The sequence below is a fragment of the Paroedura picta genome, chromosome 2 (assembly GCF_049243985.1).
Source record: "Paroedura picta isolate Pp20150507F chromosome 2, Ppicta_v3.0, whole genome shotgun sequence".
Classification (NCBI taxonomy): domain Eukaryota; kingdom Metazoa; phylum Chordata; class Lepidosauria; order Squamata; family Gekkonidae; genus Paroedura; species Paroedura picta.
The window spans coordinates 82,135,533-82,161,874 of NC_135370.1; the positions used below are offsets into that span (position 1 = coordinate 82,135,533).

Below are 26,342 nucleotides of genomic sequence, written 5' to 3' on the forward strand. Positions count from 1 at the left end.
TAAATCCTTGTTGAAAAGATTATTGCAGTGCAAAGACTGGTGAAAAGAATGATTTGCATAAATATAGAAACACAGTAGATCAAAATGTGAAAGATCATTTTGTGAAACCATAGAAAAACAAATATATTTTGATAATCATCAAGATAAAAAAGATGCATTCTAAAAGCCATGGAAATCCAAGATGAAAGTTGAAAAAACAGTGACTGAATAACAAAATTACTTAACTAAAGTTACATTGAGTATAAAAATAAAATACCTGCATTTCCCTGTTTTTGAAGTTACTGCTATCTTTCCAAGCAAAAATCCATCATTTTTTTAAAAAAGAAGTCGATACAGAGATGCTGCATTGCAGTTTTGACAATTAAAAATGTGTTGACAATTCTGGCAGATTTGGTCAAAATGCTGTGTTTCTATGGAATAAAAAATTAAAAATAATCGGCTAAGTATTTCAACTTTTTTCTTGGCATTACTGACTCATTTTAGAAAGGTATCATATATGAAGTCATTCAATACATAGTCCAGAAATGTTTCTGTGAGGTTTATATATGCTGTACATGTGTGCATATTGGGTAGGTCTTGTTACTTACTTCTATCATAAGTCTGTTTTCTTGCAGTCATAAAGAGTCCACCTGGATGGGAAATAGGCATCTATATTACTGGTGCCCTTGCACTGCTGGGAATAGCTGGAGTAAACCTGTGGAAACTATGGAAATCTGGCAGCTACCCTGCACCATCCCCATTTCCAAATTACGACTACAGATACCTGGAGCAAAAGTATGGGACTACATATTCTCAGATCAAGCAAAAGGTAAAGAGTAGTTGACTGTGAAGTTGTTGAGGAATCATTGCTGGTTATGCTCATTTCTCCCAGAGTGTGGGGGATGAGTTGTCACGCTCCTACCAACTCTCTTGTGGGGTCCCCCAGGGCGCAGTTCTCTCCCCCACACTCTTCAACATCTATATGTGCCCTCTGGCCCAGGTGGTGTGGAGTTTTGGGCTGGGCTGTCATCAATATGCGGTTAACACCCAGCTCTATCTCCTCATGGATGGCTGCCCGGACTCCCCCCCCCCCCCAGAACTATTCACCAAATGTTTGGAAGCAGTGGCTGAATGGCTTGAGTTGTCTGAAACTCAACCCATCCAAGACAGAGGACATGTGGCTGGGAGGTAGGGGGACATGCCAGGAAGCGTGCTTACCCATCCTGGCAGGGATGCAGCATACGACTGTGACTCAGGCTAGGAATTTGGGAGTGACCACTGATGCCTCACTAACCATGGAGGCACAGGTCAAGAGTTAGCCAGGCATTTTTGCATCTTTGCTAGGCTCAGCTACTAGCGCCCTGCTGTCACCTGAACATCTGGCCACGATGATCCATGCGACAGTCAGCTCCAGAATAGATTTCTGTAACTCGCTCTACATGGGCCTGCCCTTGTCCTTGATCCAGAAATTGCAGCTGGTGCAATATGCGGCTGCTAGGGTCCTCACAGAAATGTCATGGAGGGTCCATATCCAATCTGTGTTGAGGCATCTGCATTGGTTGTCAGTTACTGCCCAGATCCAGTTCAAGGCCCTAGTTTTGACCTTTAAGGTTCTGTGGGTTCAAACCTATTGGTCGTAGGTTCAAACCTACTGGCCCAGCACACCTGACCTCTACCAGGGCCAGGGCTTTCGCAGTCCTGGGCCCTACCTGGTGGAATGAGTTCTGCAAGATGGAGCTCTTCCACCAGATCTATGGTTGCGGCCAGGGCAATAAGGAAGATTGGTTTGGGGTCCGCCACCCTGGTGTTAGGCATTAGTTATGCCATTACTATCTTGGCCCCTCTTTCCACCACTTACTAGAGGTTGGTTGAGAGTTGGATGATTGTGGAATTCTGCCATTTTGTGCTAGTTTTGTTCTATGGTCTTGACCAGCAGGAGGGAATGGAGCTGCAGACAAACCAGGGCTTAGATTCCAAAGTTGTTGCAGGAGCTCATCACTCCTCTGCCCATCCTCCAACTGCAGTTCCCTGCTTTGTCAGCCCATCTGGCTCACCTGAGCCAATTAATCAATGCCAGCTATGTGCTGGGAGAGAGCTCCAGTCTAAGAGGGACCACACCATCTTAGCAAGCCAGTTGCTGACTGCAGAAGACTGGGATTCATTACAGAGTGAGGACTGAGAGGCTGCTGACAGCTTGTATTAACTTGAGGCTGTGGAGGTCTGGGTTGTGGACAGTTTGGATTTCAGGGACACATAAAGGCAAGAAGTTTTATCTCCGTGATCTGTTATGGTAGCTACATTATCATGTGAAATATTAAAATCAAGAAAAAGTGAAAGATCAGCATTAGATTTGCCTGATATCAAAGACTGGTACTGGTCATTCTGTTTTGGGCAGTTGGTCCTTAATGGTTGAAAACTGGCCAATAATATCAGGTGTGAAGTTTTAAGATGTTTAGAATATTAAATTGGATATGCAGGAAATAATTTTCCCTCTGCTTCCCTCCTCTTGCTTAGTCCATGAAACTGTGGTGATGTCTGTAGTTGTCTAGGAAAGATTTGTTTCCCCCCTTTTTAAACTTTAAATTTGACCGCACAACCTGGGGATTACTCCTGTTTTACAAAAATCAATTTTTTGATCCTCATTTAGTGTGTGTGAGGGGATATACTTGGCTGTAAGATATATTCTAAATAGGGCCTGGAAAGTTCCTTAGAGAAGGACTTCATTGGAAACAGATGATAATCCTTCTATTTTCAGTGAAGTATAGCTCTTTGTCTTCTGAGAGTAGATTGTATACATCTTTTGGGAATCGATACTTGGGAATGTTAATGCTTCCTTTTCAAAACAAGTTGGTATAAGTCTTGGCAATTACTGACCTTGGTAAAATTTGCTGCATATCAAAATCGTCACAAAAATATTTGGAAATCAAATGAAATTTGATGTCTTCTGGTAAGGTACATAACAAATGAATCACTGTTTAGTTGAATATGGTGTAAAAATTAAGAGGTTTTATTATTCTAACAGTTATTCTATTTAATATGTATCTCCAACTGTAGTAACGGATGAATGATTTAGTGTTTACATGGCTGATTGGTCTAACTGTTTTATATTCTAGACTTGATAAAAAAATAAACGTGTTTTAGACTTCATTTGAACTTAATGTAGCATTAAGCTTTCCCCTCACAATCTGGCTATTTGCCTCATAAATAGGAATAACTGGCATATTTTGAGTTGACTCCTGTAGCCCCTCCAGAAGCAGACAGAACACTGGCAGGAGAAGATGGGCTGGGGAATTGGATGCAGTTCTAAAGCCTTCAGTAGGGCTATTAACACCAGCAAACACAGGAAAACTCCAGGCTGCATAAATTGAGTTATTGATTCTCAGTCAGAGCTAATATATTCCAATAGAGATGTGGACTTAATGGCTCGAAGCCATAGTTATAGTCACCTTGTTAGAAACAGTTTAGATTACTAGCATAAAAGACAGTCACGTTCATTATTGTTTACGATATAAAACCTGTTGTAGTCAATGGCAAACTTTCTTATAATTTTGGAGGTTCAAACTTTCTGATTAATAAACATCAAGAAATGTATCCTTAGTGGTATCGGCTCTTCATTTAATCCAGAGTTAACAGAGAGTTTCAAACCAACTGTTTTTAGTTCCAGCTAGCATGCTGGAGATACTTTGGTTGAAATTCACCTGAATCCCCCTCCCCCCCCAGTTCAATGTACTGTGTAAATTCGAGAGTTATTCCTGTAAGTACTGTTACTACCCTAATAATTATTAGATTTAATAACTAAATAAAAATATCCAGGTGGGACAGCCATTAACATAATTTTGTTGAACAACAGAAGGGAAAAAAATAAAAGAGGTGCCTAAATTCTAAAGTAGGGAAGGCATGAAGGACACTTGAAAACGATAAGTATAGTAATGATAAAAACTGGAAGTAATGTTTAACATACACAGTTCTAGAAAAGTAGCAGTTTTAGTCTTGCACCAGACGCATGATTGTAAGTGGGCTCCTCTGTAAATACGTATGCTTTCTGAAAGAAGTCTCCTAAGATCACTAAGAATCCTGTGCCTCCTTGAAAATGAACAAATTGTGGCAGAAGCTTCCATGAGCCAGAGCTACTTTGCTGTGTGCATGAAGTCTTTCATTCAGTTCTTCAGTGTAGCTGAACTTGGCTGAATTTGATATGCCATGAGTTCTGTACAAAATGTCTATTCATAAAAAAAGATTAATCTGATTATAATAACACACAGTTTTAAAACAATTTCAAACAAGAAATTCTTTGTCATCTTCTTGTAACCAAGGTCACCAAATTATCGGCAACTTTCAAAATAAGAGCCCCCATGTGGAGATTCCCTTGTGCAGCAAGTGTCACTAGCAGCTTCTGGGTGGCCGCCATAACACGAGATCCAGAGTTTATTAATGTAGTATAGTGGTTAAAGTGTGAGGTCAGGACCTCTTAAACCCTGATTCAAATCTTTACTCAGACACAACGCACATTGAGTTGTCCTGGGCCAGTCATGCTCTCCCAGTCTAACTCTAAAGTATCTCATATAATAGTCATGCAGTGAAAGTGGGGGGGGGGAAGAGACATATACACTGGCCTGAGCTCCTTGGAGAAGGGGCATAATAAAATGGATAGATAGGGAACATTTGTTGTTTTAAAGCAGTGGTCCCCAACCTTTTTATCACTGGGGACCAGTCAACGCTTGACAGTTTTACTGAGGCCTGGGGGGGGGGGTAGTCTTTTGCCAAGGGAAGCCGCTGATGTCTGAGCCCCTGCTCCACTTGCTTTCCCACCAGTGCCCCTGACTTCCTGCTGCCCGCTGGGGGGCGCTGCCAGCAGCAGCTGCGCAGTGCCACACCAAGGGGGAGCTCCAGCTATGGTGGTTGCCAGAGAGCACCAAAGGTGAGCTGACGGCAGAGTGGCAGGGCAGCCCCCAAGCAGCAGCCAGGGAGGAGGACGAGGAGGAGCCGTGGCCCTGTACCAACTGATCCACGGACTGATACCAGTCCCCGGACCGGGGGTTGGGGACCACTGTTTTAAAGTATTCCTAAAGTAGCAATAGGTCTGCATGATTACAATTTTTAATTTGATTTTAATATCCTTCCATTTTCCCTTCCAGTAGGAAAATGCTTTCCCCACAGTGTGAATAATTCCTTTGGGAGGGCAGAGGAAGAAGCTGCTTTTCTACATTTCAAATCATAGTGCAGGGGGTTGGACTAGATGATCCAGGAGGTCCCTTCTAACTCTGTTATTCTGTGATTCTATTCTATATTTTTGTGAAATAAATCACAAGAATGCCATTTTTTAATTTTTTAAGTTTATTGGAGTACATTAAAACATTTCATTCACTCGCCTTTTAATATTTTCAGTGTTGGCTGTATAAGCTTTGGGCTCACACAGATTACTACTATACACTAGTAATCCATTCAAGGACAATTATCAATAAACTCTTACTTGTTGTGCTGTCTTCTTCTCTGGTCTGCAGCGAGGTATGAACAACTTTCGAAAGGCTGGTGAAAGGACATCTCCTCTTCGCAAGCCAAGTTTGAAAATGGACGACACCTTTGAAAACATTAATGAGTTGGGCACTCTGGAGCTGATGAACAGAGACCTTGAATTAGCACCCTATGGGCCCTTGAAAAAATCTATCTCAACTGACTCTCTCAGTTCCATCTCCTCCATTGGGAACAACTTTGGCCAAGAGTTCACAGTGGGACAAGTGGAAGTCAATATGGAATATGATGTGAATTCCAATACCTTGCATGTCACACTGCTGCAAGGGAAAGATCTCATGGAGAAGGAAGATGTTAACTTTGAGTCCTGCTTTGTACGCATCAGTTTGCTTCCAGATGAACAAATTGTTGGCATTTCTAGGGTAAGTTTTTTTCACCGTCTTCTCTTGTACTTGGGATCTGTTACATAAACTAGCAATAGCTTACATCCTACTCATAGCTATGACTAGTGGTGGTTAACTATTGCTCAAGTGAACTTATTTGGAGACATTATGCTATATTGTTATTTAATTGAAAAGTTGTTTTGGGCAGTGGGATTTGGGTCCATGTTCTATATCTTTTTGGTGTCTGATTATAGTTGTTTCTACAATTTGGCTGATCTTTGGTATTGATGTTGGTCTGAGATTGCTTGTAGCAGAGATTGACTGTGTTGTGTGTTGAGTAATTTGGTTGGATAATGCAAATAATTGTCAGACTTGTTCCTCCTGTACTTAAATTCTGTTTGCTTCTATAATTACTTTCAGCAGATCCTTTAGGTGAATTGAGACATTTGCCGTGACAAAGGGCTTATCCACATTTGTTGCATCTAATTATTGCTTATAGAGATCTTTTTGACAGTAATCTCCAAGCTGGCAAGTAATTTAGCATTTTCCCCACATCTCGTTCTGTGGCCATTTTCTAGTTTGGAGCTTAGTATAAATGACCACCAAATGAACTTCTCTGGAGGTGCCAAATGTGGACAATAATGAGCGTGTTTTTAATAAGATTGTGATAATGTTGGATTTATGTTTTCTGTGCTATTTTATCCCACTCCTCACATTAGCAAATTCTTTTGGACAGAAGATGTAAGAAAACTAGCAAACTACCCCAAGAAATAACTCTCTGATAATATGTTATCAGGAAACATTTCTCCAAAGTTCTTATGCTTTCCTGAACTCAGATTTTCTCTAAACATCTTCCTCCAAGTTGAATAAAACTGCACCCAAAGTCAGTCAGTAGATGTCCAGGGTTGTCCCAAATGGTTTTATCTTTACAGAAAGAAAACTAAGCAGCTTTACATAGAGGCACTATTTATTAATGTGCAGGTGGAAATATCACTAGCAGGGGCGGGGGGAGGGGTTGGAATTTATTGTACATTGCTTTAGGTATTCTTCAAACAGTAGCAACTCATGTTTTAGATTAATAAAAAGAATGAATCCTTAAAATCAATACGTTGTGATTATATACCTTAGCGTTCTAGTATAGAATGAATATTTCCAAGTTTATTTTAAGTTAACTGACCATTCTGGCTGCCATTGGCTTAGCTACTGTGTTATCACAGATCATTTGTCCTGTAGATTTATGAAACTTCCTGCTGGCTCTTATGGGCAGAAAGAAAGCCTTTGATTTTACATTACATTGGCTACTATTGTTAAACTAATCAACTAACATTATATCATTGCAACCATGACTTGAGAGTGTACTCTGTTGATGCAGATCAGCTGTGTGCCATGGTAATTTTCCTTCTAGAAAGGAATAGGCTTCTGTTATTACTTTAAGAGATAGCCTAGGGCAAGTTATACACCATCATCCATTTTCTCTCCATTGGAAGATTCCAGTCATCTCTTGTAGTTCAACAAAGTATAGAAAGGGTACACTTTGCACAATGTAGCAGTGGTGAATTTGCTGAGTAAGCAAAGGTTGTTAGAAGCAGTGTGGTCACAGAATGAGAGAACTGCAAAGATGGTCACCTGCCTCCACCTGTCACCGCCGCCTCCTCCAGCCTCCAGCCACCGCCTCCGCCCTTTCCTTGAGGTGCCCAGGGGCTAGAGGCAGAACGGGGGGCTGCGGGCTGGAGGGGCCACTTGTCCAGTTGGAAAACCACCCACCACTTGCCACCACCATGGGCCACTGCAGCCAGCAACCTGGCAACCCCAGAGAAGGGGCCAAGTGACCCCAAATGGGATCGCGACCCCAAGGTTGAGAACCTCTGGCTTAGATTGTTCAGTACCTAGCTTAGCAGGTACTGCTGCCAGAAATTTGAGATGTGTGTGGGGATTTACCCTTCAAATTGAGAAAACATGGGTTATATAGTCTCAAATGTATAGGTAGAGCAACCTCTGCAGATGTACAGGGAAATAATTATTAAGAAAAACTGTTGCATTATGATTAAATAAGGTTCAAGGAACCTATGCCTATGGCTTGTCTTCTAGGGTTAGGAACCATGTGTGCTCACAGGATGCACATTGTACATTGTAGCATGTAGTTGTGTTGTTCAACATATTAATTAATGATTTGGATGAAGGAATAGAGGGGGGGCTTATTAAATTTGCAGATGATACTAAACTGGAAGAGGTAGCAAACACAGCAGAAGAGAGAATCATGATGCAGGATGATCTTGATAGGCTGGAAAAGTGGGCTAAAATGAATGTCAAGGTCTGAATTTAGGTAGGAAAAATCAAATGCATCATTATAGGATGGGGAAAATTGTCTTGGCAGTAGCATGTGCAAAAAGAATCTAGGGATCTTAGTAGACTATATACTAGACATGAGTCAGCACTGTGACTCAGTGACTAAAAAGGCAAATGCGATTTTGGGCTGTATTAAAAGAAGTATAGTGTCCAGATTGCAAGAGATGATGGTACCACTTTACTCTGCTCTGGTAAGTCCTCAATTGGAGTACTGTGTTCAGTTTTGGGCACCATAATTGAAGAAGAATGTAAATAAACTGGAGTGCATCCAGAGGAGGGCAATAAAAATGGTGAGGGGTTTGGAGACCAAGACATATGAGGGAAGGTTGAGAGAGCTTGGTCTGTTTAGCCTGGAGAGAAGATGACTAAGAGGTAATATGATATCCATCTTCAAGTACTTGAAAGGCCATCACATAGAGTAGCGATCCCCAACCTGTGGGCCGTGGACCACATGTGGTTCTTCGACTAATTGGAGGTGGGCCCCAAAGGATGCCTTCTCCCCCCCCCCCGGCCCTTTACTTCATCCCCCCCAGCCCTTTACAACACACTTCATTGTTGTGGCGTGTCTGTATCTTATTTTGAAGGGATGTTTAAACATTACCATAGCGATCAGAGAGCGTTAGGGCAGAGGTTGAGAGTAGAGGAGTAAACTACCCCCCCCCCCACCGGGCCTCAGTAAAAGATGTTGAGTGGTCCCCGGCGTTGAGTGGTCCCCGGTGATAAAAAGGTTGGGGACCACTGTCATAGAGGATGGAGCAGAATTGTTTTCTGTTGCCCCAGAGGGTAGGACCATTACCAATGGACTGAATTTAATTCAAAAGAATTTTCGGCTAAATGTCCGGAAGAAGTTCCTGACAGTTAGAATGGTTCCTCAGTGGAACAGGTTTCCTCAGGAGGCAATCGGTTCTCCTTCCTTGGAAGTTTTTAAGCAGAGCCTAGATAGCCACCTGACAGAAATGCTGATTCTGTTAATTTAGGCAGATTGTAAATGGGTGGGTAGAAGGGATTATGTTAGTACTTGGCTCTTGCAGCCCTTTCTTACATACCCAGGAAAATTCCAAACTCCACTTTGGGGTCGGGAGGTAAATTTCCTTCAAACCAGACTGGGCAGGGATGCTGTTTTTTTGAGGGGGAGGCATCATCTGGGCATGGAATTGGTGTCACTGTGGGTGGGCAGGTAGTTGTTAATTTCCTGCATTCTACTGGGGGTTGAACTAGATGACCCTGGAGAGGCCGTCCAGTTCTATGATTCATCTCTTGCAACTCATGTTTATATGACAGTATTATGGTTAGGGTCTGGGTTAATGTGATGTGATATGATACACATTTCCATCTGTATTTGTAAAGTTAATAAAAATGTGTGCTCCCAGTGCACTCTTTCAGCTGCATTTACATCATTGTATGTTAATATACCTGAACTAGGGCCATAGTATTCCGAAGTACATTATAAAAGAATGATCCTGACACTGGTTAATACTTAAAGGTCAAGATAAAAGTATCCCCTGTGCAAGCACCAAGTCATATCTGATCCTTGGGGTGACGCCCTCTAGCGTTTTCATGGCAGACTCAATACGGAGTGGCTTGCCAGTGCCTTCCCCAGTCATCACCGTTTACCCCCCAGCAAGCTGGGTACTCATTTTACCGACCTCGGAAGGATGGAAGGCTGAGTCAACCTTGAGCCGGCTGCTGGGACTGAACTCCCAGCCTCATGGGCAGAGCTTTCAGACTGCATGTCTGCTGCCTTACCACTCTGCGCCACAAGAGGCTCATGGTTAATACTTAGGAGTCCTTTAAATGTTACAGCAGTGACATGAAAGTGTCATAGACCTAAACTTAAATTGGGCCATCACAAAACTCAAGAAGAGCACAGCATCTGCTTCCACATGGGCAGGAAGAAGCCACTGCAGTAAAGGGGGAGTATTATCTATATCAGTGGTTCTCAGCCTTGGGGTCCCGACCCCATTTGGGGTCACCAGGTTGGTGGCCGCCGCAGTGGTGGTGGTAGCAGGCAGCAGCGGGTGGTGGTGGTAGGCGGAGGCAGTGGAGCTATGGCACTGGCCACCTCCACGCCGCCTCCAGATATTTTTGCGCCTGCATGTGGGCCTGTGCACAATTTTCCAGTGAAAGTGACTTCTTAGTATCCTTGCAGCTGGCATGGGCTGATCCAGGCCAGCTACTATTTGTGATCCCTTACTCTTTATTTTTGCATTCACAGTATATCTAGCCTACATGACTTGTGTGAAAGGCATAGCACAAAGTGTGTTGGAAGACTGTTTCACGTAATATGGGTTTGTATTGCTAAAAAGAATGCATGGGACAGAGTTTGTTCTATCTTTCCTCTCTACTCCACCTGAAGAACCTCCTTGCAGTGGAGGAAAGTTAATGGGCAAGCTATAACCTTCCTTTGCCAGCACTCATCCTATGGCTGCTTTTGAAGACAAAAAAAATTTCTCATCTTGAGTGGCATTACAGAACTCCAGTATCACATGTTTGCATACAATGTTAAGTCCTTAGAGAAGGTTTCAGAGAAGAGCACATCACAACAGCTTTGTTTTAAATATGCTTATAAAATGGAGACGTGTAAGTTTTTGAGAGTTGAAAGTAATATGGTAGAGCCCTCATTGCTTATAGGATATACGCTTTTTTTCTGGTCCACTGATGTTAAAGCTGATCTTTTTTTTTTTTAAGGAAAAAGTAAGTACTATCCCTTGAATTATCCCTTCTACTATAATCCTGTACCACTTTTATTTATTTGCTCTGCAGTTTCCCAATCTGTAGGAGCTTGATTTGAGCAACTGAAATATTGTCCTAAATTGGTGCAAAATAAATAAAATGTATCATTTTAAACTGATTGCAGCTTTTTAGTGCAGTAATTTATAATTATCAAAATGTCCATAATAGAAGTTTTCAGTTACCTGTTTCTACTCTTGTTCACTTGCAGTAGTTTCTATCAGGATAAGTATCTCCATCCTTTATGTCAGGAGTCCACAACAGGGTGTCCATTTAAATCACCGTGCCCGCCAACTCTTTTCCTGCTGCTCACTAAGTGTTTTTAGAAAGTGAGTGGGACCAGGCAAAGCTTTTCCTTGATAGGGCTTTTGATTGGCCACTGTGCTGATTAGAAGGCATTCTGGTAAACAAAGCTTCTGCCTGAAATGTTAGAGTTACTAGTACAAATATACGCTTTGCTCCCTGACATTTTATGATCAGATTCACTTCCTATGGTAGCCAATTTGTTGTTGCATTCTCACTACTTTATGTCAGAGTTAGGGATAATGAACTGGGAAAATACAGTTTGGTTTGTGCAGTTAATGGACCTGCAAACCCCATTAAAGGGGACCTTAGTCTTTTTAAATGGGGTTTGCTGAAAGCCCCCCCAAAAAACAACCGAGCAGCTCCTTGCCATTCAGCTGTATCCGGTTGTCTTGTGCTGTCCCTTTAAAGTTTAAAAGGAATTGCAGAAGGCAGCATGAAAAACAGCTGTTCAGTGGGATAGCCCTCCCTGCTGTTTAACTGTTTGGGGCTTTAAACAGACTGCATAAGACAGCCCCAAAACAACTGTATGGCAAGGGAGTAAGCATGCAGCTACTTTTGGGGCTGTCTTCTGTAGTCCTTTTGAAGTTTAAAGGGATTACACAAGACAGCCTGAAACAGCTGTTTAGTGGTTTTCAAGGGGAGGTTCTAGCAGGGGAGCGCAGCTATCGTATACCCTTGACTGAAGAATGGTATACTCCTTCTATCTGGAATGGTCATCTTCTTTCACCGAGTGAGCAGCTCCAGGAGGGACGCACATGGAGTGGTGAAGGAGGTAGGGTACACCCACCTAGCCAGCCAGATCAGCCGAATCAACCCTGGCGATCAATGGGGTGACAGATGTTGTAGCCAGATTGCCCTCACATCGAGGCTTTCAAGGGAAACATAAAACGGATTTAAAGAGACTCAGTTCTTTTAAACTCCCACTTTTGCTCCATCCATAAACCACAAGTCACTCCAAAAGTTTCTGGAAGTTAATAACACTGAACCTTTCATGAACTTCTATTAATAAACCACAAAGTACACAAAACTCATCATGAATTTTGCTTCGTTGTCCGGTTCATGCCTATCCATAGTCAAAATTCCTAAAGGGCCTGCAAACTCAAAAAGATTGGGGATCTCTGCTTTAGGTGGCCCATTTAATCAGGCCATTGTTGATGTATGTGTTACAAATATTTAGAGGGAAAAAATGCCTTCACATAGCCTGGCTTTTCTGGAGGTCCCAATAAGTACAAGCTACTATCTGAGAAAAATCTTGGTAATAGCTTTGATTTAAAAACATATCCGTAGCAAATAAGGACTGATTTATATTAATGCCCCACTGTTATCTGTTATTTATCTCTGCTATTTACAATTCGTTGCTACTGTTTATTGTCTCTTCAGTGCCCTGAGACTAGTAATAAAGTCACAATAGTTTCTTTAATGTTCTCCAGTCTTTTTAGAAAATTAGTAACATTTGTGGAATATCTTTCATCTGCAGACTGTACAGCTTTATGCAGAGATCAGTCCACCTTCAACTGATAAAAGCCACAGGAGGAGAGTTTCTAAGGAGTTGCTTGATAGTAAAGGTATCCCATTCTCCTTTGCACTGACTTTCTCTAGACCAGTGATGGGCAATACATATATTTATTTACTAAAAACATTTCTGTGCCTCTTTCCAAGGATAGGGTTCTTAAGGAGGCAAATGTCAAAATATTAAAACATTCATAGCAGCATGTAAAATATGGTATGTAAACATTTAAAAAATTAAATGAAAACATAGAAGTAAAACTACAATGCAACCAGGGATAAAGGCCAATAAAATTTTTGGGGGATACATTAGACAAAATTTTTAAAAGTCTCCACCCACTGGCAGGATGGACACAACAGGCAGGATGGACACTGGCAGGATGGATACAACAACCGAGAAGGCCCTTTTTTGGGTTGCCTCAGATGATAGGGGTACCCAAAGAAAGATCTCAAAAGATGACTGAACCCATGGTGGTCCATGGAAAACATCTCCTGTGCCTCATGAAGGCCTAATAATCTAAATCCACAACCTATAGAATAGTGATGAGAGCTTCACAACAGTTTCACGTGGTCTCTTGCCAATGTTAACAATAGTGTAGTGGTAAATCTGACCTAGTCCTAATCAGAGTTAGCTTGAATCAGGCTTTTCAAACTAAATTGAAACCTTGGTTTTAAACTCTGGCTAAAAAGCTAACTTAGTTAGCATTATTTAATTTATTCAGATATTTATAACACACTTTACTCCATAGTGGGGACCCAAAGTGCCTTACAACATCCTTTTATCCCCAGAACAACAACCCTGTGTACCAAGATAGAGTGTAAAAGATTGACTTGCCCAAGATCACCTATTGGTCTTCAATAGCAGCATAAGAGATTCAAGCTTGAGTCTGCCAGGTCCTAGTCCAGCTCTTTAACCACTACATTTTAAGTACCGTATATACTCACATATAAGCTGAGTTTTTCAGCCCTTTTTTTAAGCTGAAAAAGTCCCCCATGGCTTATATGCGGGTATTAAAAAAAAAAACAGCTTCCAGAAGACAGGAGGGTGGGGGGAGGAGACAAGTATACTTGCCTGAAGAAGCAGAGGCAGGAATAATAGAGACGCAGCAAGCCTGGGAGGGAAAGAGCAGTCTCTGCCTCCCCCTCACTGCCTTCACGAGGCTAGCACATGTTGCAGGAAGCTCTGAAGCCTCTGTCTCAGAGGGAGAGCAGAGAGCAGGAGGAGGAAACACCCCTAGAGGAAGGAATAAAGACAAGAGGGGTCAGAGGGAAAGAGGAGGGAGGAGGAGGGTGGGAAGAAAAGGGGGAAAAAATCCTGCCCAAAACAGGGGGAGGGGGAGGAAAGGAGAAAAAGCCACTATCCAAAAACCACCCTTGGCTTATATGTGAGTCAGTAAGTTTTCCAGCATTTTGTGGTGTAATTAGGTGCCTCAGCTTTGTTGTGGATCAGCTTATATGCGAGTATATACGGTAGTCAAGTGAAATACCTTCATTGGCATAATAGCAAAACATGTATATAAAAGACAAAGGGATTCAAATCCCAGATCACTAGCAGAAAATCCCATGGAGGAATTTTGCAATGCCTTCGGTTACTTGAGGATTGTGATCCAGTAAAAGAGTGCACTACTGTCGAGGGACTGTGAATCTTGCTCGCCCACATGAGAGGATATATATGTAGCATTCTCTAAGATGGTTGTGTTTTAAGTAGTGTTGGGGTAAATTCCCATCATTTGTGGGCATTTGCTAGTTTTCCAAATAGCTTTTACTTAATTGGCCTTCTCGTTGTGTCTTCGATCAAAAATACATGTCCCTTAATTTCCTATTAAGTTAAACAAGCTCAGTTTTTTCCAGTTTTTCTCATCTAAGCTACCTTTTGAAATTTGCATTGACTTGAGATCTTTCACTCCAAATCCCATCAGCTAGTCAGCATCCTTCTTTAATGGTGATGTTCAGAACACTGTATTCCAGATGAGTTTGATCATTGTTCTGTTTGGGATAAATTTAAAAAACTTAAATTCTGGCTGTTCACATTATCGGCCTTCCTAGTATGCTCTCTCCCCCCCCCCCTGTTCCACATGAGAAATTAGCAGCAGCTCAGCACTTGCCTGGTTGCAGGTCTAATTCCCGCTTCCTGACAGAATTTCCAGGGCTGGCATGATTCTGGCCATCAGCTTCCCTGCGATGAGGGTTCCCTTTTTTGCCAGAGAACTCAAAAAGGTGTGTCTGTTCAAAACCTGGGCTATCCCCAGTTGGGGCATTGCACCAACCCTCCCCCCTCCAAGTGTCACTTCCGTCATCTAACCTCACAATCTTTAAAAAAAAAACCCCAAAAAAATGCAATCATGTTACAATGCAATTCCAAAGAAACAAATTAGCAAAAATTAAAAAACACACACACACATTTGGTTTTCTTGGTTCTAGTGAGATTGGGTGACAATCTGCTTGTGTGCTTGGAGGGAGGGGGCAGCATGATAAAACAGCCCATTCTTAAATTCCCCTTTTGTGTGTTGTAATGGTTCTGTGTTACAACACAATCAGTGTAATTTTTTTAAAAAATTATTTCTTACTTGGAGGAGGGAGCTCAAAAGGCATTGGTTGGGGATCATCGCTACATTGCAATGATCGACGAGTTAAACGGCAAGTAGTTTCCACTTCCTGTCCATTGACTACCTCATACAGTAGCAAAAATCAGGGGTCGACAGGAGGGAAGCGAGCCAAAGGCACCCGTGCAGGAGCAGGAAGAATTGGGGTGACTAATTCCAGACCAAAAACCAGGCAGCAGGGAGCTTGGCGTCCTCTGTGCAGTAACAGTCTCTCTCATTTCTCTTGATAGTTATTATTATTGTAGAAACAAGAGAAAGAAAAAATGAGAAGGAAAAAGGGCAAAGAACAAACAAGATACATCTCGTATATTTCATTATACTTCCCACTAGAGTAAAAACCACAAACTGTACCTCAGATTATGATTCTACCATGTATATATTTCTTAAGTTTACAAAAGAAATCTACATTTACTTTCTTTATTTTTCAGAACCACAGATCATCCTATCATTTTTTTCTCTTTCCTGCATGAGGTTCAATGTGTCATAAGGGAAATTACTGTTTTTTTCAAACCAATGATGTCAGCCGAATACATTTTTAATGATACAGTTTTACTTGATTTTTCTTCAATGAGATTTCAATGAACAGCTCCATCATAGAACCTTTGAAAGAATATTTAGTTTTTGGGTAGCAGAGCACATGATGCTTAGCAGGAGTTATATCAAGATGGGTGAAAAAGATCTGTTGCCAGTTCCATAGCTGGCAGTTCTTCAGTGTCATCTGCCTGCATACTACTAAACATGAAAAATAGCAGAGTTTTAAGAATTCAAAGATGTATTATATAGATAGTTCCATTAACGTTGCATCCCCTATGGGCATGATTGCTATCAGAACAGTTAATCTACTTTGCTGATTTGAGTGGAATCTGATCTAAATGCCCTTGGGTATGGCATACTGTGTCGGCATCAAGAATTTCAGTACTGTGGCACATTGGTTCTCTTGTCTGTCATGCCACTAATAGCACATCCAAGTCTCCTGCTGCAATGCAGCCTGCCTATTTGGCAACCACCAGTTTACCTGGCATCTTGGGAAGGCCATCAAGGATTTCAGAAGGGACAGAAACTGTGTGACCTGCAGCACGTTCGTTTAGTGCCATAGGTGAGCTTTACTAGCATTCATCTAGAAATGAACCAGTCACCTATCCATTCCCTTGCTGTTCTGTGTAATATAAAGTAGAAGGCTAATCCTTTGACAGAGCTGAGGATTTATACAAATCATGGTTGCTGGGGAAACCAGAGGCTTCAGGTTTCTGAATGATATGTTATGAGAGTTCTGCTTCAAAGGCTGATTTACTGGGGTTGCACAGTTAGGAGAGGCTCCAGAAAAGTTAATTTGTATTGCTCCTTTTCCTTCTTTTGCAAAATGATGGGCATCTCAAATAGTTTAAGAAATTATGTTTTGTGGATTAGATCCTGTTTCAGACAGCCCCTGCCCTTTTTTGTTTGTTTGTTTGTTTTTGTGACATGGATCAGTTTTTACCGCATCACCTTCCATACTGGGTCCCACTTGTAAAATGCCACGAGATGGCTGTTGTCAAGAGTGGTGGTATAGAAATTGAAACATAAATAAGTCACTGTTCTTCTGCTGAATATGGAACCCCAGCCCTTTCTTCTTGTTGGAAGAACCACTTTATGGAGAACCACTTAACTATTAATTAAGTTCATCTTTTTGTTGTACTCTTTTCTTAGATTGCCACTGCAATCTGAAGCAGAATTAAAGTTTTTTAAATTCAATCATTTGGGTTTAAAAGTCAGTGGGGTTAGAGCAGGCTTTCTCAACCAGGGTTTTGTGAAACCCTGGGATTTCTTGATGGCCCTGGAAGGGTTTCCTGGATGGCTGGAAGTTAATTTTTTTAATATATTTTTTTAATTGCCATTTATTGGGCAGTATGACCATATATGGTCATGTCGACCTGCCCTCCCCTCCCAAAATGGCCAATGATAGGCCTGGAAGGGGTAGGAAGAGAAGGGGCCCTTGGTGGACATGTACACAGCTATGCTGCTCAACCATATTCTGCATGATTTTACCCCTTCTGGGGTTTTTGGAGGCCTGAAGAATGTTTCGGGGGGTTCTCAACAGTAAAGATGTTAAGAAAGGCTGGATTAGAGAGATGTAACTCTGCTCAGGACTGTTTCTGCTTAATGTTCTAACTAGGGGCAAATCCCATTGTATCCAGGAATACAACAGGCACTAGAGCTTGGCGGTAGGAACAGGAAGGGGAGGAGTTGTCCAGTCTGTAAGGGCATGGGGTTGAATGTGTGTGTTGTGTGGGAGGTTGTGGTGGTGACAAATGAGGGCATGTGTGTGGAGATATGGGTGTCAAGAACCTGTGGTGTGGAATGTTCGTTGAGTGTGGGAGAGGACTGACCTTTGGGAATTGTGGCATAGTGGTTACAGACGAGCTTTCCAGAGCCAAATATGTGAAGAGAAAATCAGACCGGAGACTCTTCTGAAGAGGAGATTACATTGCAACCAATTCTACCCAGTTCTGCGTTCAACCTCATTTCCCTTCTTGTGTGAATTAGGCCACAGACATCGAAATGTCCCCCTGCCCTAATCCACATGGGGTAGTCACAGTACACATTTGCTCCTTCTGTCCCCATTTTTTTTACTGTTGATAAAATGCTATGTGCCCACATGCTTCTTTCACAGTTGCTCCTTAGAAGAAGAGCTGGATTTTTGTACCCTGCTGTTTACTACCCAAAGGAGTCTCAAAGCGGTTTACAAACGCCTTTTCCTTTTGTCTCCCCACAATAGACAACCTGTGAGGGATGTGGTGCTGTGAGAGGTCTGAGACAACTGGGAATGGACCGCAATCACCCAGCAGGTATCAGGTGTCTCAAAGCAGTTTCCAGTCACCTTCCCTTCCTCTCCCCATAGCAGACTCCCTGTCAGGGAGGTAGGATAGAGACCCTCACTTGGAAGATGGCAACCCTAAGAGGAGGTCTCTCAGTGCATGGCTATCTTGACCTTAGTCAAGTTTATGCACAGCTAGGAATTGTTGAATTGTTGAATTCCAGAACATGAATCTACACCAATCTGGCAACCTTACCTCCTCTCTGCAATGTTTTCTTGACCTGAAATAGATCAGGGGTGCTAGGTGGCTGTGGGGGTATTACACACTTTTGAGGCCCCACTTCCAGACTTCAAGGAATATGTTCAGACTAGAATCATAGAATCATAGAGTTGGAAGGGGCCATACAGGCCATCTAGTCCAACCCCCTGCTCAACGCAGGATTAGCCCTAAGCATCCTAAAGCATCCAAGAAAAGTGTGTATCCAACCTTTGCTTGAAGACTTCCAGTGAGGGGGCGCTCACCACCTCCTTAGGCAGCCTATTCCACTGCTGAACTACTCTGACTGTGAAAAACTTTTTCCTGATATCTAGCCTATATCGTTGTACTTGAAGTTTAAACCCATTACTGCGTGTCCTTTCCTCTGCAGCCAGCAGAAACAGCATCCTGCCCTCCTCCAAGTGACAACCTTTCAAATACTTAAAGAGGGCTATCATGTCCCCTCTCAACCTCCTTTTCTCCAGGCTGAACATTCCCAAGTCTCTCAACCTATCTTCATAGGGCTTGGTCCCTTGGCCCCAGATCATCTTCGTTGCTCTCCTCTGTACCCTTTCAATTTTATCGATGTCCTTCTTGAAGTGAGGCCTCCAGAACTGCACACAGTACTCCAGGTGTGGTCTGACCAGTGCCGTATACAATGGGACTATGACATCTTGTGATTTTGATGTGATGCCTCTGTTGATACAGCCCAAAATGGCATTTGCCTTTTTTACCGCTGCATCACACTGCCTGCTCATGTTTAGTTTACAATCCACAAGTACCCCAAGGTCTCGTTCACACACAGTGCTACCTAGAAGCGTATCCCCCATCCAGTAGGCATGCTTTTCATTTTTCTGACCCAGATGCAGAACTTTACACTTATCTTTATTAAATTGCATCTTGTTCTCATTTGCCCATTTTTCCATTGTGTTCAGATCTCGTTGAACTCTGTCTCTATCTTCCGGAGTATTTGCCAGTCCTCCCAATTTGGTGTCATCTGCAAACTTGATGAGTAGTCCCTCCACCCCCTCATCCAGATCATTAATAAATATGTTAAAAAGTACCGGGCCGAGCACCGAGCCCTGAGGTACCCCGCTACTCACCTCTCTCCAGTCTGATGAAACACCATTGACAACAACTCTTTGAGTGCGGTTCTCTAACCAATTCCCTATCCACCTAACTATCTGAAAATCCAGATTGCAGTCCTTCAACTTATCCATCAGAACATCATGGGGAACCTTGTCAAAAGCTTTACTAAAATCCAAGTAAATGACATCAACCGAATTTCCTCGATCCAGCAGACCTGTTACTTGGTCAAAAAAGGAAACTAGGTTGGTCTGGCAGGACCTGTTGGAGACAAATCCATGCTGACTTCCTTGGATCACCAAATTATCCACCAGATGTTTGCAGATCACTCCCTTTAATATCTGTTCCATTATCTTCCCCACAACGGAGGTCAGACTCACTGGTCTGTAGTTTCCCGGGTCATCCTTCCTCCCTTTTTTGAAGATCGGAATAACGTTTGCTCTTTTCCAGTCCTCCAGGACATCTCCAGTCCTTAAAGAGGTTCCGAAGATGATGGACAAGGGCTGTGCAAGTTCTCTGGAAAGTTCTTTGAGTACTCTCGGGTGCATTTCATCTGGACCAGGGGATTTGAACTCATCCAGTGCAGCTAAATGCCTCTCGACAACCTCTCTATCCATGTTAACCTGCCACCCAGACACTATCCTTTGGCTACAGCCATCTCTAGATGTGCCTAAACACTTTGACCTGTGGGAAAAAACAGATGTAAAATAGGCACTAAGCCTTTCTGCTTTCTCTGCATCTTTCGTTAGAGTTTGTCCATCCGCACCCAACAGCGGGCCTATTGCCTCCTTTACTTTACGTTTGCTCCTCACGTAACTGAAAAATCTTTTCTTGTTACAGTGGGCTTCCCTGGCCAATCTTAGCTCACTCTCAGCTTTGGCCTTTCTGATGATTGATCTACAGTGCCTAGTAACCTGTAGGTACTCTTCTTTAGAGCTCTGTCCTTCCCTCCATTTCCTGAACATTTTCCTTTTCTTTCTTAGTTCCTCTTGAAGTTCTCTGTTCATCCAAATAGGCTTCTTAGAGCTCCTGCAGTGTTTTCTTCTTTCTGGGATAGTCATTGATTGAGCATGCAATAGCTCTTGTTTGAGTAGCGCCCACCCTTCACATGCTCCCTTCCCTTCCAGCATTCTCGTCCATGGTATGACACTCATCATGTCTCTGAGTTTATTAAAGTTTGCCCTACGAAAATCCAACATCCGCGTCTGGATACAAGCTTCCTTGGCTCCCCATCTCAAAAGGAATTCTATGAGGACATGGTCACTTCCCCCTAGGGTCCCCACCTCCTTCACCTCATCCACCAACTCTTGCCTGTTGGTCAGTATTAAGTCCAGTATGGCTGAACCTCTTGTGGGTTCATCTACCATTTGATAAATGAAATTGTCAGCCAGGCAGGTCAGAAACTTGCATGACTGAGGACGCTTCGCAGAGTTTGTTTCCCAGCACACATCTGGGAAATTGAAGTCACTCATGATGACAAGGTCCTGCCGTTTGGATATTTTCTCAAGCTGCTCACAAAGTGCAGCATCCACATCCTCTCGTTGGTCAGGCGGTCGGTAGCAGACACCAACCACCACACTGTTTGTTTTCCCCTTGCTTATTTTCACCCAGATGCTTTCCACTGTAGATATGCTCTCCTTCACCAGAATTTCCTGACAGGTAAGCCCTTTCCTTACATACAGTGCCACTCCTCCACCTCTTCGATCTATTCTGTTTTTTCTGAACAGTTCATATCCATCCACCATTACATTCCAGTCATGAGAATCATTCCACCAAGTTTCTGTGATGCCTACTAGATCATACCTTTCCATCAGCATGAGAAGTTCCAGCTCTTCCTTTTTATTGCCCATGCTTCGGGCGTTAGTATAAAGACATCTGAATCCTTTTACTTTTGCTTCCCTATGAGCTGGCCTATGACTAGGGACAGCCAATCTCGAGGTGGGGCCTGGAGAGCTTCTGGAATTACAGCTTATCTGCAGACTATAAAGATTAACTCCCCAGGCAGAAAGGGCTGTTTTGAAGATTGGACAGGGTTGTTGTGGAGAAGAAACATTTAAGGCCTCCCACAAAAGTTGTTGTGCAGATGAAATAGGAGACAAAAGATCCTTGGCAATAGCATCCAGTTTTGTCTGCACAACAACCCTGTGCAGTAGGCCTCAAATCTTCAGAGAGTCGCGAAGAAGAAATATACATGTCTTGGCTGTTTCTTCCCTCCAGCAGTGAGGCTGGCCAGAGCAGTATTTTAAGTGAGAAGGGGCTTTTCTGCGGCCTCCCTATCAGCCAACTGGTAAGGAAAGCACAAGTACCCCCAGTGTTGCTCTCGGAAATGCCTCCCTCCTCTCAGTCAGGGGCTCCTTCACGCCAGGCCTGAAGGGAGGGGGAAGGAGCACACTCATCAGCCACCTGCCAGCTCTGACAGTGGTCTGAGGCAAAGTGAGGGAAGTTGTTGGATGTGACAGTTGGGACAGCCTTGGGGCGAAAAGGGCTGGCGTGGCCTGTCCAAGCCTCCATTCCCCCCCCCCCCCTTGGCAGCCCTATTGACCACCTTTCCTGGTGGCAGTCAGGGACAGACTGGTGGCAATTGATTAAGTGATTTTTAATCCACGGTACAATGGTTCAATGCCAGTCAGTGCTCAGTTGACATATATTTTGTACATAGCCAGGGAGACATATGAAACTATGCCTCAGAGGCATGAATAAAAAGCTAATTCACAGAAAGCCTGCTGCTGCCTGTCTATTCTGTAGAACTGGCAGGTGAAATAATCATGCGAGTATGCATAGCTTTATTGCAGGTTATCATTAGAAGAAAAGTGGTATGGTTGGGGCATCAGCATAGCCCCTGTACATACAAGGTCCATTTCTCCCCCTGAAGTAGAAGGCATCTCTGGGTGATTTCCCTCTTGGTTTAGGGAGGCAGGAACCTGTATTCTTTTTCCCTTCCTCTTCCTGTTGTGGGTGCCCCAAATCCCAAAGGTTCTCAGGCGCATCAGGCTCCTACAGGCAGAAGTCCTGCTGGTGGCACCTTATTGGCGCAGAAGGCCATGGTTCTCCACCATCATGAAGATGTCCACCAGGGAACCCCATCATCTTCCAATCAGTCTCGATCTCCTATAACAGGGACTACTGTGACATCCAGATCTCAGGTAGCCCTGACAGTTCACTTCCTGGAATGCAGCAGCAAAGGCAATGATATTTTAAAATGCTGAGTGGCTATATACTGCATGCCAAATATATGATCTCTGAGCTCTAGCTGTGTTTTAGATGTTTGCAAACATTTATCTCTGATGGCCTTTAAAAATGTGCAAAAATGAATTATATCCCCTGAGTACAGATTTGGCAGACAAACTATAAATGCTGCTACTGGGCTTGCTATGAATTGCACACATAAGTAGTCTGTGCTAAAGCTGTCTCTTCCTTTTTGTCACTCTCATCGTTTCTCCCTAGTTTGACTCATTTGTTTGTTTTAACCTTTATGTATAATCTGCATAAAGACAGGTGCTTTATGCCAGTTTGGTGTAATGGTTAAGAGTGCAGACTTCTAATCTGGCATGCCGGGTTCGATTCTGTACTCCCCCATATGCAACCAGCTGGGTGACCTTGGGCTCGCCACGGCACTGATAAAACTGTTCTGACCGGGCAGTGATATCAGGGCTCTCTCAGCCTCACCTACCTCACAGGGTGTGGGGAGAGGAATGGGAAGGCAACTGTAAGCCGCTTTGAGCCTCCTTTGAGTAGGGAAAAGTGGCATATAAGAACCAACTCTTCTTCTTCTATATTAGAAGTGGAAGGGGTATGTCAAGTTAATTAAGAGATGTTAGCTCTCTCACATTTGTTCAGTTATGTAGATTCCAGGATTCCTTGGAATGTTTTCAGTGGGCAGATCAGAGGCTTTTCACAGGAAGATCAGCAGGATCTGACAGGCTTCCCTGATGCTTGTCCAGTGCTCCTGGTCTCCCCTGCAATGTGCAGCTACAGGAAAAGATGTGAGGCTCCATGTGAGGCTCCATGTGCCTGTTATAATCCCATGGTAGAGCACATGCTTTGCATGGCAAAAGTCCAAGGCCAAACCTTTCCCTAGCATTTTAAGTTTAAAGAGAAAAACTCTACACATTGGGAAACTGCTGCTTAAAAAGCTAGTATACAGTTGACCACTGATCTCTCTCCAAGTTCCAGTAGCACTGATAGACAAATCCATTGGGAAAATGTTCCTAAAGGCTGGAAATCAGGTCACAAGATTATCATTCCAATCTTTTTGTTATTATTTTTGCATTCCCATCTTTCTGTTTTTTTAAATATATTTTTTAAAAATTCAATTAAGCTGAAGTTCTTTGATTAGAAACCATTGGGATCTCAGCTTCCTTAACTGCAAATCTACCATTGCCTGTTCAGGCTCCACAGTCCACCTAGGCCAAGCAGTCTGCATTAACATTTTATATGTTTTTTTTAGATTTTGGTCATGCATATCCATACTTTTGTGTATTTCTTGTGATGACTAGAGTCAAATAATTGTTTAAAATCCATTTAAAAACAACAAAAATGTTTGGGTTTGTATAAACTACATGACTTAAAGAGCTGATGGATTTAGGAAAAAGTTTAAGCCGTGTCACCATTTTGCACCATCCATTTCATTCTGTCTTTGGGATAGCAGTCCACTTAGCATCGAAGTTGTTCCTGTGCCTACAGTGGCCTCTTTCTCAGTTAGACTTTTGGACACTTCTGGCAGGCCAGAGCCAGAACGTGTTCCTGTCCAGAGACCACGTCCTCCCATGGAGTAGCACCCTCCCGCCCTCAGTTCTTCTTTTGCCACGAAAGGAGAAGGTTGTGTTTCTGCAGTCTGCAGTCATCAGAATTGTGAGAAATTAGTTCCCTGGTCTGCTGGGTGATGTTAACTTCTGGACTGTAATGGCTCAGAAAGCCATTTTCAAAAAATGCACCCACTGTGGGGTGAAGATGACCAAAACTAATGAATATGACTTCTGCTTGGGCAAAGGGCATAATGTCCCTACATGTAAGGCCTGCCAGCACTTCACCCTTAAAAGCTCGAGGGGATACGGCATCAAAGTTGAAGACAGCATTGTGAGAAAAAGCCCTCAGAGCATCAGAATTTTAATCCAAATCAGCTCTGGACAAGGCACCAGTTGCTGCATCTGTGGAATTGGTAAAATGGGTTCAGCCTCCCAGTTCAATGTCACAGTGGATCCAGTCAGAGCCATGCTCCCCTTGAGCTTATCATGCTTCATCAGAGCTGCCAATTTAGAGAATGAAAACCAAGGACACAAGGAGAAATGCATAGCTGCATCTATCCAATGGGTTCTGGTCCGTACCTCTGAGCATCTTTCAACTCTGCAGGAGAAACCTAGAACTCCCACACCGGCTCCAGAATCCACCCTGGTTTCCATCATGGATGGGAAAGTAGAGGCTTCTCTACCAGCATGTCTGGTCCCACACAAATTAGATGCAGAAACTGATTTCAGTGTTCTGTGGCCACAGCCTCAACTGCCTATGCAATGGCCATCACACCCACATATATTGTCACTGGGTTACTTGGAGTAATGGGACAACACTGTGGTGCATTCAAGGGAAATAAATTTGTATCCTATTCTCATAGAAGAGCCTTGTATCCATATTCAGTGACTGTCTCATGTAGACCATGGTCTCCAGGACCTGTTGGTAGAAGAGAGGATCCTGTGATATACTCAAGTGGTTCTGAGATTACATCAGATTCAAGACTGGACACGATGGTCTCCTGTGGAAGTTTTCTATTTATGGGCAACAAATAATCTGTATGGCTCAAATTAAAGCCAAGACTTACTCACATTTCAGCTAGTAAACTTGATATTATTTCATCTGTAAAACATAACATAGTTGCTCTGAACTCAGAAACATAAAAGATGGTTGAGATCATGGACCTGAAGGATCACTCGCAAAATAGGGTTATACAAGAGTGAAAAACTAATTGAACTAACAAAGTAAAAAACTAATTGTTCATCTTCTGTCTTCATGCGCAGCCTGCCATGAACATTTTCCCCTAGCTTATAAAAAGATCCATTAGGAGGCATAGTGTGCCCTTAAGACAGGCACATGTACAAATTACTTCTCATCCTGGGCATCATGTATACTTGGGCAGTGCACCCCTCCCTTCTCTGTTCCTTATGCAGCTATGAACATCTGAAAATATAAAACTCAGAGTGTGCAGTGGGGCAGGAGGGAGGGAATGTGTGTCTGCACTGAAGACATTCAGGAACAACAGTTACAGGTAAGTGCAACTTTATTTTCATCTTCTGTCTCCAGCTCTCACTGGAACAAAACATGTAAAGCTGCTTTTCCCATGTCCGCATCTCTTCTAGACTGACCATCAATAGCATAATGTCAGACAAAAGTATCTTCTAAAGCCCATGTTGCTGCCTTGCAGATATCTATCAATGGTACACATTAGAAGGCAGCAGAAGAACCCAAGGATCTTGTAAAAGTGTTAGGTTCCAAAGGACAGTCCCTGCCAGTAGAACTATAACATGCCTTTCTAGCTGCCACCATGACCCACCTGGAAATGGACTGTGGCATGGCTGCCCTGCTCTTCTTTGGGCCCCAATAACAAACAAAGATTTATCCTTAAGGCTTGGCTCTTTCAGTAAGGCCTTCTTCACATCCAGAGTGTGAAGTGCAGACTCTTCCAGTGAAATAGGTGATGGGAAAAACATCAGAACAATCTCCTGGGCCAAATGAAACCTTGATACTATTTTAGAAAGAAACTTTAAACCTGGGTGAAGAACTACCTTCTCTTCAAAAAACCTTAGAAAGGGAGGGTCCGCCCTCAAGTCTGCTAGCTTGATGACATGGTGAGCTGTCATGATCGCCATGAACAAGGCCACCTTCCATATCAGAAA

General features: G+C 42.9%; 1 protein-coding gene across 4 annotated transcripts in view; it reads left to right on the forward strand.

The window, feature by feature from the left end:
- SYT12 (synaptotagmin 12) overlaps positions 1–26,342 on the forward strand; it is an 82,851-nt gene that overhangs the window by 25,367 nt on the left and 31,142 nt on the right. For all 4 annotated transcript variants that reach the window (XM_077321263.1, XM_077321259.1, XM_077321261.1 and 1 more), the window contains exons 3-4: positions 615–808; positions 5,481–5,870. In XM_077321263.1, the coding sequence (XP_077177378.1) occupies positions 615–808; positions 5,481–5,870 (584 nt within the window). The remainder of the gene's footprint in view (positions 1–614; positions 809–5,480; positions 5,871–26,342) is intronic.